Source organism: Zeus faber, assembly GCF_960531495.2.
Source record: "Zeus faber genome assembly, chromosome: 13".
NCBI classification, from domain to species: domain Eukaryota; kingdom Metazoa; phylum Chordata; class Actinopteri; order Zeiformes; family Zeidae; genus Zeus; species Zeus faber.
Genome location: NC_137198.1, coordinates 8,015,427 through 8,031,133, shown reverse-complemented (window position 1 = coordinate 8,031,133; position 15,707 = coordinate 8,015,427). Strand labels below are relative to the sequence as shown.

Genomic DNA, 15,707 nt, shown 5'->3' with positions numbered 1-15,707 from the left:
TAAATAGAAAAAAATAATGTAAATATCCAATCAATATAAAAGATTTATAATAAACAATAAAAACAATCCTGATGATAAACTAAAATAAACTTGTAAATAATCACAACATAATTATGATAAACCTGGCAAAAACAGAATAAAGACAATGCATATATATATATATATATATATATTGTAAATTCTCATATTCCACACACTCTTTCACTCTGGTTATGATGTTGCTTGAAAATGCAGTCGCTTATCCTGCTTAATATTTTACTTATTAACCAAGATTATGGATAAAATTAATCTATTCAACCTCAAGGAGAGGGTAGAAAAATGAACCGAAACCCTACACAGTATATACAACACACACACACACACACACACACACACACACACACAGTGTGACGGCGTGCTGGGTCTTGCTTTGGGGATGTGTTTACCCTCATGTCTTACATCATGTCTTACCCTCCTTGTGAGAACCGCTTCAAGTCAAATACATTAAAATAATAAAATCATAACGTATCATTTATGACACTCAGCCCAATTCAGAGTGTGTGTGTGTGTGTGTGTGTGTGTGTGTGTGTGTGTGTGTGTGTGTGTGTGTGTGTGTGTGTGTGTGTGTGTGTGTGTGTGTGTGTGTGTGTGTGTGTGTGTGTGTGTGTGTGTGTCTGGATGTTAGTCTACCCATCATGCCTCGACTTGCCTCCAAGACAAATGTTCCAGGAATTGGAACAAGGATGTAGAACATAAACCATTGTTACATCATCTCATCTCCACCTCTCCTTCTCTCTCTCTCTCTCTCTCTCTCTCTCTCTCTCTCTCTCTCTCAAGTTGCTGCTGCTGCGACATGACTTGCTGAAAATAAAGGAACCTTAAAAGTCAAGTCTCTCTTTCCCCCTTTCCCTCCCTCCCTCTCTCTCTCTCTCTCTCTCTCTCCCCCCTCCCTCTCTTTTCCTGTTCCTTTCCCTCTATCTCTATCGCTCTTCTACAGGACTTCCCTTCTTCCTGTCTCTCTCCACCGCCACTCCTCTCCCCCGTTCTGTCGAGAGGAGAGGGAGTTTGTAAACTTTTAGAGACGACGCGAGGGCGATGCCCATGCCCAGGGGGCGTGGCGCAGGTGCCCGCCGCCCGAGCCCCTGCGCCACGCCCCCTCGTTTTATCAGCCGCTTTTTTCGTCTTCTTTTCTTTTTTGTGTGAATGGGCATCGAGATTTTATTGGAAGGAGCTGTTTTAACATATGGACTAACAGAGGGGCCCCCAACCCGGCAGACCCCCCCGGTGAGGTCCTTTTAGAGTCAGGCAGAGTGGAGCGTCTTGCGGCGACAATACTGGAGTGTTTTATTGAATTTAGCAAATGCGTATTCCAGAATAAATGACTTTATTTAACCGCTATGGAAAAGGAGAAGAGAAAGTCCAGACGTCAGGGGATTTATTTTCTGGGCAAGATATGAATATTCATGAGGTACTTGTCCTGAACGCGTCCCCAGTGGTTGCGGTCGTCGTGAACGAGAGTCTTTATTGGTGGAATTGGTGCAGGAAGCTCACGTCACCTATAGACAGGTACATCTCATAAAATTAGAATTTCATGAAAAAGTTCAACATTTTTTGTCACTCATTTCAGAAAGTGAAACCCATATATTATATAGATTCATCACACGTAGAGTGAAATATTTCAAGCCTTTATTTCTTGAAATGTTGATGGTTGTGGCTATAGTTAATGAAAACGCAAAATTTCGAGTATCACTGATACCAATCCTGAAACGATACCGATGCAGATATTTTCTCCCCTATCTGGACCCAAACTCTTTTCATTTTATTTCTCCAGCCTGAATAAATGAATCTTATTCCTTTTCGTTCCTTTATGCAGTGCTGGTGCTGACCCCCGGTACACTTATTCCATGCTACAAAATTAAAGTGCTCACATCAAAGATAGGCGAGAATAATTATGATAATAAGAAGAAGAATAAAGTAACAAAAATAGAAAAAGAAAATTGCAATATGCTATGAAACTAAGGATTAGAAAAAGAAAAATGGCAATATACAATAAACTTTACAGTTAACTCGAAAATAAAAAAACACTCCAAAAATATAATAAACCTAAAAAAGTACCTATAAAACCTAATTATTAGCAATAAACAGAACATATCAACCACAAAGAAACTATTTATAAAGCTTAAAGAATAAACAAGTAACAAGAAAAATTACCAACACACAATGAACTAACAATGCACCTGTGGATGTGGACCTGGATGGATGGATGGATGGATAGATACTTTTATAAAATTATGTGTTACAGAAGCTCACATGCAAAATATATAATAATAATAATAATAGTAATAGTAATAATAAAGTAATAAGAATAAAATCATTCGGAAATGCGAATAAGAATAAGCTGAAAAATATTAAAATACAAAACAATAAAAAAAAATACACCCACAATAGCCCAGAAAATTCAACCTAAAATGGAGATATGGACATGGACATTAATTTGCATGTTTAAAAGAACCTCGTTTGGCTGAAACGTAACGAACAGATAATGATTCTATTTTGTTTTTCTCATCACTTGTTCAGTTTGTTTTTCTTATTTCTAGTCAACATTTTGAAAGGCCCTGCTGAGGTACGGCATGTTCAGACACAAGAGGCGACTAATTACTGAAACAAATATGTGTTTAACATGACTACATCCTCCAGTGTCTGTGTGTGTGTGTGTGTGTGTGTGTGTGATATGTCTGTGTGTGTGTGTGTGTGTGTGTATGTGTGCGTGTGTGATATGTCTGTGTCTGTGTGTGTGTGATATGTCTGTGTGCGTGTGTGATATGTCTGTGTCTGTGTGTGTGTGATATGTCTGTGTCTGTGTGTGTGTATTTGCTATCCTGGTTTGGCGTCACTCACCTGGAGGCGTCACAGAGTTGTGCGTGTGTGCGTGTGCGTGTGTGCGTGTGCGTGTGTGTGCGTGCGTGCGTGCTGTAAAGATGTTTTTCTGTAGTTATAAACTCAAAGGCTCAATTGATCCAAACATTCCTTTTGATTCCTTGGTGACGTGGATGGCGCTGCGTTAGTCGCAGCCCATTGCAGTAGCTCCGGTCATCGTCTGATGTTTTTTTTTGTATTTTCTTGTGTTTATATTGCGCTTTCTTTTCTGGTTAAACACTCCATACGGTAGCCTTTTTCTTTTTCTTTTATTTATTTTTCATTTTTTTATCTTCAAAAACAACGTGTGTTTTTGTACATTATGTGTGTTTTGTCATGTAGGTCATTGCTGCTGCAACACTGGGATTTCCCTTTGGGGATTAATAAAGTATCTTTATCTTATCTTTGTACAATAAAATCAATCAGCAAATACATACACGTTGGAGTGTGAGCTTTTTCCTCTTGGATATGACAATCATGACAAATTATTTTTGGGTTTGGAAATTGAACGCTGCATTAAATGCTGCTCCTCAGAGACTTCTGTCCTCTGTGTGTTATTAACATTCCGTTGGTTGGAAGTTTAGTATTAGGGATAATAGTTTTCCATTCTCTGCATTTTGGGTTTTTTTCCGATTCAGTTTATTTTTGTTTAAAAAAAATATATATATATTTTTTTTTCTTTTTAGAACTTGCATCCATATGTTCGTGATGGTAATCCCCATGGTCTCACTGACCTCATTCCTCCTGACGGTGTAAAAAACATACACATTCAAACTTAGTGCCTCAACACTGATTCACACCACTATTTTTAAACTCCTTAAAGTGGAAATCCCTGAGATTATTGTGTAGAAATAAATACAACTTTTTCAGAAACAGCCACTCCAATGGGTTTGTGTCCTTGCATGTGCTCCTGTAGATGCGGTTTAACATTGTTGGTGGCGGGGTCCGCCGGTGAGAGCCAGCTGCGGTGAATTTGATAAATGAACATGAACATTCACAAAAGATTTTAGAAAAATATATCTCCCAGGAAAAACAAATCAAATTCATCGATTTATCAGGAGAAGACAAACTTTGGAGAAAGGGAAGTGATGGTTAACCTGCACGACCTCATGGATTACCACTTTAATTCTAGTCTAATGAATGATTATTATTTTTTTGCCTGACAGGATGGTTTTCATTACTTTAACCACAGAAAGACAGATTTTTGGATGGACCTCGATGGCGACGCCACAAACTCAACTTTTATTTAAATGTCTCTGGAGACATCAGTTCTCAGTGCAGGAAGTCCCTAATTTTGGCAACAAACCGAGTAGAATTTAAAGCATGCAAAGCATGAGACGGGTGGTGCCAAACCCTGACTGATGCAACCTTTTGTCTCCCCTCTCCTCTAGGGGTGCCCTGCTCTGCGGGCTGAGTGCTAGGCATGCTGGGTAAAGCCGTGCCCACCGCCAGCCGTCTCAACCTTGTGACCTCTGACCTTTCTGAGGTGACAGTGGACGCACCGGACGGACGCCGGGGAATCAAGATGGTGGAACTGGTGGAGAGCCTGGACACCAGGGAGCTGGACATGGGGGAGGGCGAGGAGATGGACTACGATGGAAACTTAGGTGTGTGTGTGTGTGTGTGTGTGTGTGTGTGTGTGTGTGTGTGTGTGTGTGTGTGTGTGTGTGTGTGTGTGTGTGTGTGTGTGTGTGTGTGTGTGTGTGTGTGTGTGTGTGTGTGTGTGTGTGTGTGTGTGTGCTTTAAATGCTTTACCAAAAATGCATCATAATCCATGCAGATTTAGAGCAATATCAGCTCGGCAATAACTGTTGCCCAGTTTCTCCGGGGAAACCAAATGGACCTGGATGGAAACTACCTTCTGTAGGTGTTTGTGTGTGTGTATGTATTCACTGTATGCATTCAGGAAAACGCATCACAACGTTAAAATAAATATTAAGGTACAGCGTCAGGGCTCGACACCAACGGTTGCCCAGTTGCCATCCTGTGCACTCTGGTTGCCTCGTTGTCAACCAGCGTGGAATACCTCAGCGTCTGTTTGGAAATCTATCCATTGATCTATTGATCTCCCTCAACTCGAAAACGATTACGGTTCGGCTGCCATTTTGTCAGTCTTGGCAGCCAAAAGTTGCCAACTTGGACCCTTATCTCACCCGTTTGCGAGAAAACCCTCCTGAACATGCCCCCGGCCCCCGCCTAAAAGAGCCCACAACGCCAGGTCAGTTTGTTTGCAACAGTATGTGTGTTTTTTGTTGTTTTTTTTGGATGTGAAACGACTTCTTAAGGCACAGAGACGTACTTCTCCTTCCTCCAAAGAAGAACAAAAGCGACCGCGACGAGCCATCTGGAAGCCAGCACTGCCACACCAGCAGCCCTCCTTACCTCTCTCTCTCTCTCTCTCTCTCTCTCTCTCTCCCAGGGGATTGCCGGATCCCCTTCTCCGCGGTCTACAACACGGTGGGCTTCAAGGAGGCCAGCGCCAGGGTCTACCTGCCCACCGTCCCCGTCACGGCGCGGATCCTGGAGGTGGAGCGCTTCACCTCGGCCCAGGACCGCTTCAACGTGTCGCACCACCGGAGCGTCAACAAGGTACGGGCCGCCGGGCGCTCGCAGAACCTCCCCGCGCCTTCTGAGAGCCGAAGCGTCGCCTTTCAAAACCCGTAGTGGGCTCCACAGATAGAGGGGAAGTAGTACAGCTTGTTCTGCAAGTTGATCAAAATCCTCTGTTACCCACGATGCCTCCTGGTCCGTGTCACCTGACTGCCTGACCATAGGGCGCTGAGGGTTGTTGCGAAGGAAGTATGTCACAAGTCCTTCACTTTGGTGGAGTTACTTTGTATTGTTTTTTAGAAAGTCGTATTTACTCTATAATTTTCAAGATTTCTTTTTCATTGGTGTGTGTGTGTGTGTGTGTGTGTGTGTGTGTGTGTGTGTGTGTGTGTGTGTGTGTGTGTGTGTGTGTGTGTGTGTGTGTGTGTGTGTGTGTGTGTGTGTGTGTGTGTCATCTGGCATATGTGGTGTTCTGTGTGTGTGTGTGTGTGTGTGTGTTCCATCTGGTATGTGTGTTTCCATTGGTGTTTTGTGTGTTTTTCTGTTGTTCTGTGTCCGTATGTTGTGTTGTTTTGTGTGTGTGTGTGTGTGTGTGTGTGTGTGTGCGTGTGCGTGTGCGCGCGCAGTCCCTCCCGGCAGTGTTTAAGATCGAGCTGCGGCACGGGGAGTTCTCCTGGGTGGTGAAGAAGAAGGAGAAGCACTTCATGGAGCTTCACAGGGAACTGCTGCGCTACAAGACCTTCATGAGGATCCCCCTGCCCTCCAGGAGGTCTGTCCATCCACCCGTCATCCCCCTGTCCATCCATCTATCATCCATCTATCTGTCCATCCCTCTGCCCATCCTTATGTCATCCCTCTGTCATCCATATATCCGTCCATCCTTCAGTCCATCCATTTAGAATCCACCCCTTCATCAGTCTCTCCATCCATCTATCCATCCGTCTATTGTCTGTCCATCAATCTATCCATCTCTCGATTTATCCATCCACCCATCTATCATCTATCCATCCATCCACCTGACTATCGGTCCATCCATCCATCCGTCTTTCTGTCTACCCATCCGTCCGTCTGTCTGTCTGTCTGTCTGTCTGTCTGTCTGTCTGTCTGTCTGTCTGTCTGCACTAGTGTGACGCGGCACAAAGCTCTGCCTGACATGACCCTGTCTTTGCCGTCAAGTCTTTGGACAAAAAAAACAACTTTAAAACTTTGAAACTTCAATCTCTCTCCCCCTCCGTCTCCCCCAGCCACACGGTGAGGAGGAAGAGCGTGAGGAAGAGCGAGGTGAGGGAGATGCCCTCCCTCCCCCGGGGCGGAGGGGACGAGTTGGCGCGGGACGAGCAGGTCTCCAGCAGGAGGGTGGGTAGACCTGTGCCGTGCCGGTGCCACGGCGCCTGCCTCCGTGACAACAACATGCATCCTCAGAATCAATACGATTAATCTCCATACGGGCCAACACGGACAAAATACAGATATTTGAAAAATAATTAATTATAAATAATAAAAAATCCTCTGTGTCTGTATGCATGTCTGTATAATAATAATAATAATAATAATAATAATAATAATACAGTATGTCTACATGTGCATGCATTCTGGTTATAATGGGGATATTCAGCTGTTCTGATTAAGAATTTGTGCATCCAAACACCATATACTGATTAGAATAAGCAGCAAATACTCCTTCCCTCATTTTGTGAAACATTATTAATATGGCTGCTGGCATTTGATCAATTATAAATAGGATACAGAGGCCTGTTCACACCTTACTACAATAACTGTGTAACTTTGTAAGTGTAGGTTTTAAATGGGGTAAGCTTCATAACGTGAATGTACAACAATTACAAGTGAAATAACAACCCTAATAACATGTATTATTTCATGCACAGTCATATTTTGTTTTATATGGAAATGTGAATATAGTGAAAATAAATGGAAATATTTATATGGAAAGATGTAATATTTCCATATTTGTGTTGTATAGAAACAGCTGGAGGATTATCTGAACAAACTGCTGCGGATGGCCATGTACCGCAAATACCACCACACCGTGAGTACAACTACAAGTTCTAACTATTTAATTTAAACATTATCCAGTGCCAGTTAATATTCCTAATATTACTGTTTTTACTGTTTGATTCTTAGCTTTTTACCTCAGTAAGTAAGAAAGTCAATCTTGATTTGTAAAGAACTATTTAAAACATACTGTTGCAAAGTGCTTACAATTAAATTAAATTAAAACCAGACAAAGAGGGCACAAATACAAACAAAATATAATATGAAAAAAGTTTTGTCTAAAAATGAATAAACTAATATATTAATAAAATATGTCTTGCCTGTCAAGCATAGATATTAGATTGAATAGACGTCATATAGATCTATATATACATCATAATAGAGATGTATCATATAACTATATATAACAATCACATAACTGTAAAACATGTTTTTACCTTACAAATACTCTGTTATATCTACGTGTATATCCACTGTATCCCAAACTGTGTGTTGACATATGCTACATTCTAATGTGTTTAGCTGTAGCTGTGTGTTTGTTGTCTGTCAACATAGTTTAACTTCATTGTTTTTGTGGGAATCATTCCCATGTTTGAATTAAAACACAATTAAAACATTTTGAAAGATAGTTAAAATAATTCATTTAGGAGGAAATGTCGCAAAAAAGCACTGTTTTGTTTATTTTTTAATCCTTTCTTCTCAGATGGAGTTCATCGATGTCAGCCAGATGTCTTTTGTCCACGACCTGGGACCTAAAGGACTGTAAGACAAGACAGCAACAACACAACAGCGAACACAACAACAACAAACACAACACACCACAACAGCAAACACAACAGCAAACACAACAGCAAACACAACAACAAACACAACACACAACAACAAACACAACAACAAACACAACAACAAACACAACACACCACAACAACAAACACAACAGCAAACACAACAAACACAACAACAAACACAACAGCAAACACAACACAAACACAACACACCACAACAACAAACAAAACAACAAACAAAACAACAAACACAATAACAAACACAACACACCACAACAACAAACACAACAACAAACACAACAACAAACACAACACACCACAACAACAAACACAACACACCACAACAACAAACACAACACAGACACAACAACAAACCCAACAACAAACACAACACAGACACAACACACCACAACAACAAACACAACAACAAACACAACAACAAACACAACACAGACACAACACACCACAACAACAAACACAACAACAAACACAACAACAAACACAACAACAAACACAACACAGACACAACACACCACAACAACAAACATAACAACAAACACAACAACAAACACAACACACCACAACAACAAACACAACAGCAAACACAACACACCACAACAGCAAACACAACACACCACAACAGCAAACACAACACACCACAACAGCAAACACAACAACAAACACAACAACAAACACAACACAGACACAACAACAAACACAGCACACCAGAACAACAAACACAACACACCACAACAACAAACACGGAAACTTAAGTGTGTGTGTGTGTGTGCGTGTGTGTGTGTGCGTGTGCGTGTGTGTGTGTGTGTGCCAGAACTGATTAAAATTACAGCACCTCTTCATGATGAGATAACAGCAGTAAACAACATATCCTGTTTCTTTTCATGTATTATAATGCATTATGTGTGTGTGTGTGTGTCTCTTCCAGGGAGGGGATGATCCACAAGCGTTCTGGGGGACATCGCATCCCAGGCATGAACTGCTGTGGCCACAGCCAGGCCTGTTACCGCTGGTCCAAACGGTGGGTCACCCCTACTGTGCCTACCTCTCTCTCTCTAGCTCCATCTCAACCTCTATCTCTCTCTACCTCCATCTCTCGCTCCCTCCCTCCATCTCAACCTCCCTCCCTCCATCTCAACCTCCCTCCCTCCATCTCAACCTCTATCTCTCTCTACCTCCATCTCTCTCTCCCTCCCTCCATCTCAACCTCCCTCCGTCTCTCTCTCTCTACCTCTGCCCCTACCTCTTTCTTTCCCTCTCTCTCTCTCTCTCTCTCTTCTTCTTTCTCTGCCCCTCTCTCTCAATTCATTTCAAAGTGCTTTAACAACAAAAGTGTAGCATACAATTAAAACTAAAAAATGTGCCACAGTGAAGAAATATACAGTACATACAAGGTGGCCGTTAAAAAGTGAAATACATTTTTTTTAAACAACCACAACATATTCAGTATATACACAGTATGTAAATATAACCTATAATAAAAATGTAACAATTTTAACATTACTGTTAAAAATATAAATACAGATATATGAAGATACCTTAGAATATCAAAAACATACCTAAGCGATCAAAAATATCTTTACAAAGATTTTTTTTTGTGATTAAAATGGACAATTGAAACTGTCTCGATATATAAACACACACAAGTATTTGGACTGACATGGCGGTTTTACTGCCCTGAAGTGAAACTTGTTATCAGGTGACGGCTGCAGCTGCAAACCAGTTCTGAGTTCAACTTTAATCTTACCTGTCTGCTCCGTGACGACCCACCTGATCACCTGTGTGCACGTGGAATTCCTGGAATGATCTTAAAAGTCTATTTATACACCTAATAATAATGATAATTATTATTATTATGGATAAAGCTGCCGGCAGAAATATAGGTTTATTCGTTTCAGGGACGTGTTACAGTTTTTTCTGGTTTTTGTGAAACTCATCGCAAGTTACAAAAGTTACAAACATGCTGGACTTGGACTCACCTCCAGGACTGGATTTTTGGACAATTGGACAATTGCTTCCTTATTGTCTTAGACTTTTGCCTATTTTCCGGCTTGTGGAACAATAAGAAAAACAAACTTTGTAATTCCTTTGCATAACAATAATAATAAATAGATGTTATTTCATAAACATAATAAATAAATGTTAGTTTGAATTACTACTTCATTGTATTTTTTTCTGTTAATAATCTACAATTGGAACATTTGGTTGAATAGATTACTTATCTATATTGTAATGCAGACAACATGTATGTATATATAATGGAACATTCACATTCATTTGGCATTAGAATTATTATGGAAGTATTTGTCAATACTTAACACCTTCTATCTTTTCATGTTTATACATGAAGTTTCTTTGAAACAACCGTTTATATTTTGCTTTAAACCAAACCTTGTCATTGTTAGAACTTAGCTTTTTGTGTGGACGTACATGTGCAGTCTCAGCGACGGCAGGTGATGTTGGGTCTCGTGTGCGTCACTTATGAAGTATTTACGCAGGTTTACGGGGGTCTACGAAGGTAATCAAACTTACGTTATTTTAGTGGTGACTTCATTCCCTGAATTGCATTTTCAAAACCTTTGTTTCCATGAAATACAAAAAGCGTTGCGGTATTTCTGTGGGTAATGACCATATCACGTCTTCTCTTTTTCCGACGCCTTGCTGGATCTTGAACGCATCACTCACTCACTCACGCTGTCGAGTGGACTCTACTCAACGTGGTCACGAGTTTTTGGGGGACTGCTGTTTTTTCGTGTTTTTCATTAAACGGGCAAAGTAATTGGGACCTAAAGTGAAAAAATATCAATGGAACAGATGCACAGACATCTACCCGGTCAGAAGGTACATAAACACACATACACGCCTAGTTTGTAATCTCTAACCACTACAGCGCGGGGGAGTCTCCACCGCATACCGGACACGGTCCGACTTGACGTTCTGAACCAGAACCTGGATATTTATAGTAAATAGTATGATGCCGTCATAAAGCCTCTTACTGTAAACCTCGTCTCGTTCATTTTGTTTACTAAAACAGTGGTGTGTCGGTCAAGCACGACCACCTGGAAACTTTGGGTCGAATTGGGTTGGTTTTTTTTTTTCACTAATTTCTGCTCTGTATGTGGATCGATGTGAATGAAACTTAAACCAAAAGATGTTTGTGACGCACCGGTTCAAACGACACCTCAACCGTGTTCATAGCTTCTGCCGTTGTTCTGTTTCAAATAGTTTTAGCCTTTGAAAATTCCCAGAATTTTTGTTTGTTGTTGCTATTAATAGTAATAACTGGTGTCTCATTATATCTATTTTGGTTTAACCCAATAAAAGCGGAATTGAAATAAGAAGTGTTAGAAACCGTAGCAGTTTGGCCTACCGCACGCCAACCCAAGTGGGGTATTCGGGGCCCTCCGGCGCAGAGACACAGGCGATGGGGTTGAGAACACACAGGTTTATTGTGGAGAGGGGGCTCGACAGAACGAGCCCAGGAGCAGATGGACACAGGTCATGACCGGGGATCCTCTCCTGTGTGTGAGCGTGTGTGGGGATGGGGCTTGCGCCTTCTGCCCCGTTAGACCAACCAACGAGCAACAGGTATGCAGCCACACCCATCCTGGGTGCCACCTAGACCCGGGACAGGTGTGGCTGCCCAAACCACACCATCCCCGCACCACAGAAACCTAGAGAAGAAAAGTTAAATAGGCATGTTGTGTGTTTTTTGGCTGATGCTCTGTGCACTGCCGTCCCTCCGTCTCTCCTTGCCCCCCGGCCCCCTCGCTCCGTGTCTGCTCTCATTGGCTGCAGCCCGGTGTGTCACTCGGGAGGGGACCCCGACTCGACCGGATATCAAGCCTGCGCGATATCTTTCCGGCGTCACGTTGTGTGCAGTTCATACCTAACGCTCGTCGCTCATCGGAGCGCAGTGTGGTTTTCCTCCGATCTGGGGCTTTGCTCGCAGATCTCCAACAACCTGTCGGCGAGCGCAAAATCAGGCCAGAATCGCGTAGTCTGAGCTCGGCATTAGAATCTCACGATGTTGTGATCAACGGTCTTTGCTAAGTCGTATGGTGTGCGCGAGAATCTTAGGACGTGAGCCCCTGTGCTCACCAGTCTTTGCGAAATCCTGCAGCGTGTGCACCACTGGGGTGGGAAACAAGTCTTTCGGTGTTTGACGCTGACTTTTGAAGTACTGTGGCGTATCCCTGCCATTACCCGATGAGTTGCAATCATTGTTATTATTTTGTTATTTCCATCATCAAAGCTTAAGGAGAGCCATGGTGTTTGTCCTGCAGGTGGCTGGTGGTGAAGGACTCCTTCCTGCTCTATATGAAGCCGGACTCCGGAGCCATCTCCTTCGTCCTGCTGGTGGATAAAGAGTTCAGCATCAAGATGGACTCCAAAGACACGGAAACCAAACACGGAGTCCGCATCGACAGCCTCTCCAGGTCAGCGTGGGGGTTGTTTGTATGTATTTGTACCTGGCTGCTGTCCGGCCAACCGTGTTCTTTTTGGGAAAAATATCTCCATTCCATTCCATGCTGTGCTATGATTTATGATTGGTTCCCTTATCACGTTTCCAAAAGAGTTTCCAGCCACATTTTTGAACCAGGCACGACATTCCTTGTCATTTTTTTTGTTTTCATTTAATGAGAAATATTCATAAACGTAGAAAACAAGATATTGAAAGTTAATTCCAGCTCATAAAAAAGGGCGTTTTTAGTCGATCAGGCAGGTATGAGCTCCCTGCTCCTACTATGGACGACGTAGGGAAGACGTCATCTTGTTCAAATAACTCTCATATGAAATAACTTTCCGCTATCTTGTCGAAATGACTGAGCACGTAAACGTAGACTTTTGGGCCTCATTCATTTTTATTTTTATTTTTTATTTGTTTTTTTGGTCGGTAGGACCCTGGTGCTGAAGTGCAGCAGCTACAGACACGCCCGCTGGTGGGGGCAGAGCATCGAGAGCTTCGTGAGGAATCATGGGAAGGATTTCCTCCGAGACCACCGCTTCGGCTCCTTCGCTCGGGAGGAGGAGAACATCCCCTCCAAATGGTCAGGGGTGCTTTATTATTGTCTTGTTTATTTAAATACATATATCTATATATATTAATCTTTTTATTTTACTCTATTTTTTTCTTGCCCTTCAAACGTATGTTTTTTTTTCCTTAATTTTCCCTTTTATTTGACTTATTTATTTATTTTTCCGTGTTGTCCGTTACTTTTTTATTTACATGTTTTTATATATTTCCTTTTTTTGTTATATTTTTTTCTTTCCCCTCAGTTTTTCCAGTTGAATCGTTAATTGTTTCACTGATTTCGCCTTATCGGTCCATCGAAATCTGTTTCTGACCTAATTTAAGGCGAGAAATAAGCAGTTGCTGAATCTTCACTCATATTAGGTCTACAAGGACTGATCTAAAAGTTTGTTCCGACTTTGGTTGCCGTGCTGCAGGCGTGCTCCAGTGGGAGACACTGACGCCGCACCGCGACGCCCCGGGACTCTCGCACGCAGGGATTTTTTCTTTCACCTAAACGCTGGAAAATAAAATCAAACAAAGAAAACAAATACATCTACACTAAAAACACACTGTTTTTAGTGGTTTTGTTTGGAGAAACGCACAGCGGACGGGAGGGAGCAGGTGAGCATATGTAGAAATCGGTGACGCTCTGACGTCATCTTAAGCGGAGTAGAAAAAACCTTTGAAAAGGGAGCGTTCAGAGCGGTGGGAAACCTGAGTGTTTTGTTCCGTCATTACTTTGTCGTTAGATCACCTGAGGACTGGAAAATATGGTCAAAAATGTAACCATGACGTGTTTTTTTTTTATGTTGATCGATGTCGATAATTATCACAATATACTGTATATTGAATAATAATAATAATAATAATAATAATGATGCGCAATATAGTTTTAAGTGTATTCTCATTCGATAAACACAAAATAAATAAAATAAAACCTATGTAAACAAAAATAGATATAATATAATAAAATAAACAATATAGAAATATATCTTATATACATTTAAATCTATAATATAATCATCCTTGTCATCTAACAGCAGACCGAAAAGTTCCCGAATCTGTGGGTTTCCTTGCTGTACGATTGGCTGTTGGTGTCACATGGTTGTTTCTCTGCTCTGTACGATTGGCTGTTCGCTTCACATGGTTGTTTCTCTGCTCTGTACGATTGGCTGTTCGCGTCACATGGTTGTTTCTCTGCTCTGTACGATGGGCTGTTTGCGTCGTGTTTTTGAAGGTTGAGGAAAACGGACTCTGTATCGAACTGAATCGAAAACAAATCTCAGAAATGTATCATCGTTCTCGTGGAAAATTCTATTGTGGAAACTATTGAGATTGTTTGATCGCCCAGCCCTGGTTTACCTTTAATATTATATATATGACAGGGAATAAGGAAAAGCATAATAGGTCCCCTTTAAGTAAGACTGTATTAAACTGTTTTTTAAATTTTTATTTAGGAATAACTCAAAGGCTGTTAAAAAGCTGAGATGAAGACACAAGGTGAGAGTTATACACAAATTTTAAAGTGGTAACGACGGCAATGTAGGCCGTGGAGAGGATTTGGAACGTCTTCTTTTGGCTTCTTCCTCGGCCCTGTTCTCTCTCTCTCTCTCTCTCTCTCCCCCTCAGCTGGCTGACGCCGTTGAAAGTGAATTATCCGGGAGCCGCAGCATTAAAGTTCTTTGCCACGGAGAGAGGGAGGGATAGAGAGAGAGAGAGAGAGAGAGAGAGAGACGGAGAGCGGTAGAGAGAGGGGGAGGTGGTTATGTGAGCTAATGGCACAGTTCTGTCATGGTGACATGGATATGGGTGTAGTCCGTGGTCGGAGAAGGAGCTCCAAGTCTTTCTTTCTTTGCCTTCTCTGCCCTTTCTTGTTTCCCTCCCACTCTTCCCTCCATCCTGGCAAGGCGTGTTCAGATTTTCCATTACGTGTTGTATTTTTCGGTCGAGTCACATAATAAGTTTTGATACTCGTAATGAGAAAACTCACTAATCCACAATAATCAAAACTCTGAAAATAAACGCCTAGTGTGGTGTTATTTAAAGTCAAAGAAAATGTGCTGTTTAAAGTGGTAATCCATACAAGTTTTTTCTTCCAAAAATCTGTTTTGGTCCTTTATTTAGCTGGAAAGATCCATTAAATGTAACAAATATTCAAACAAAGTTTTACCGCTAAGCTTAGTGACTCGACGCTCATTCACGCCAACGTTTTTATTTTACAGCATTAAAACAACAATAAAACAAAATGTTATTTTATTTTTTATTTAATTGAAAGTTATTATTATTATTATTTTTTTTAACCGACATCTTTATCCGTGAGTGGTGACCATTTGTATTATTTGTTTAAAAATAAATAAATAAATTAAAAAAAATACCACAGTTGATACTTTGGCATGGGCTCCTCTACATGCTGTTTTCCCATTAATGGT

General features: G+C 41.4%; 1 protein-coding gene across 2 annotated transcripts in view; it reads left to right on the top strand.

Annotated features, from left to right (window-relative positions):
• pld1a (phospholipase D1a) overlaps window positions 1–15,707 on the top strand; it is a 45,208-nt gene that overhangs the window by 9,146 nt on the left and 20,355 nt on the right. The window contains exons 1-10 of one of the 2 annotated variants that reach the window (XM_080012814.1): window positions 1,191–1,263; window positions 4,287–4,502; window positions 5,315–5,484; window positions 6,072–6,214; window positions 6,690–6,801; window positions 7,427–7,492; window positions 8,162–8,220; window positions 9,190–9,282; window positions 12,548–12,700; window positions 13,163–13,312. In XM_080012814.1, the coding sequence (XP_079868940.1) occupies window positions 4,319–4,502; window positions 5,315–5,484; window positions 6,072–6,214; window positions 6,690–6,801; window positions 7,427–7,492; window positions 8,162–8,220; window positions 9,190–9,282; window positions 12,548–12,700; window positions 13,163–13,312 (1,130 nt within the window). In that variant the 5' untranslated portion in view covers window positions 1,191–1,263; window positions 4,287–4,318. Of the gene's footprint in view, window positions 1–1,190; window positions 1,264–4,286; window positions 4,503–5,314; window positions 5,485–6,071; window positions 6,215–6,689; window positions 6,802–7,426; window positions 7,493–8,161; window positions 8,221–9,189; window positions 9,283–12,547; window positions 12,701–13,162; window positions 13,313–15,707 lie in introns of those variants that run through there. The other variant, XM_080012813.1, reaches the window with a different exon arrangement.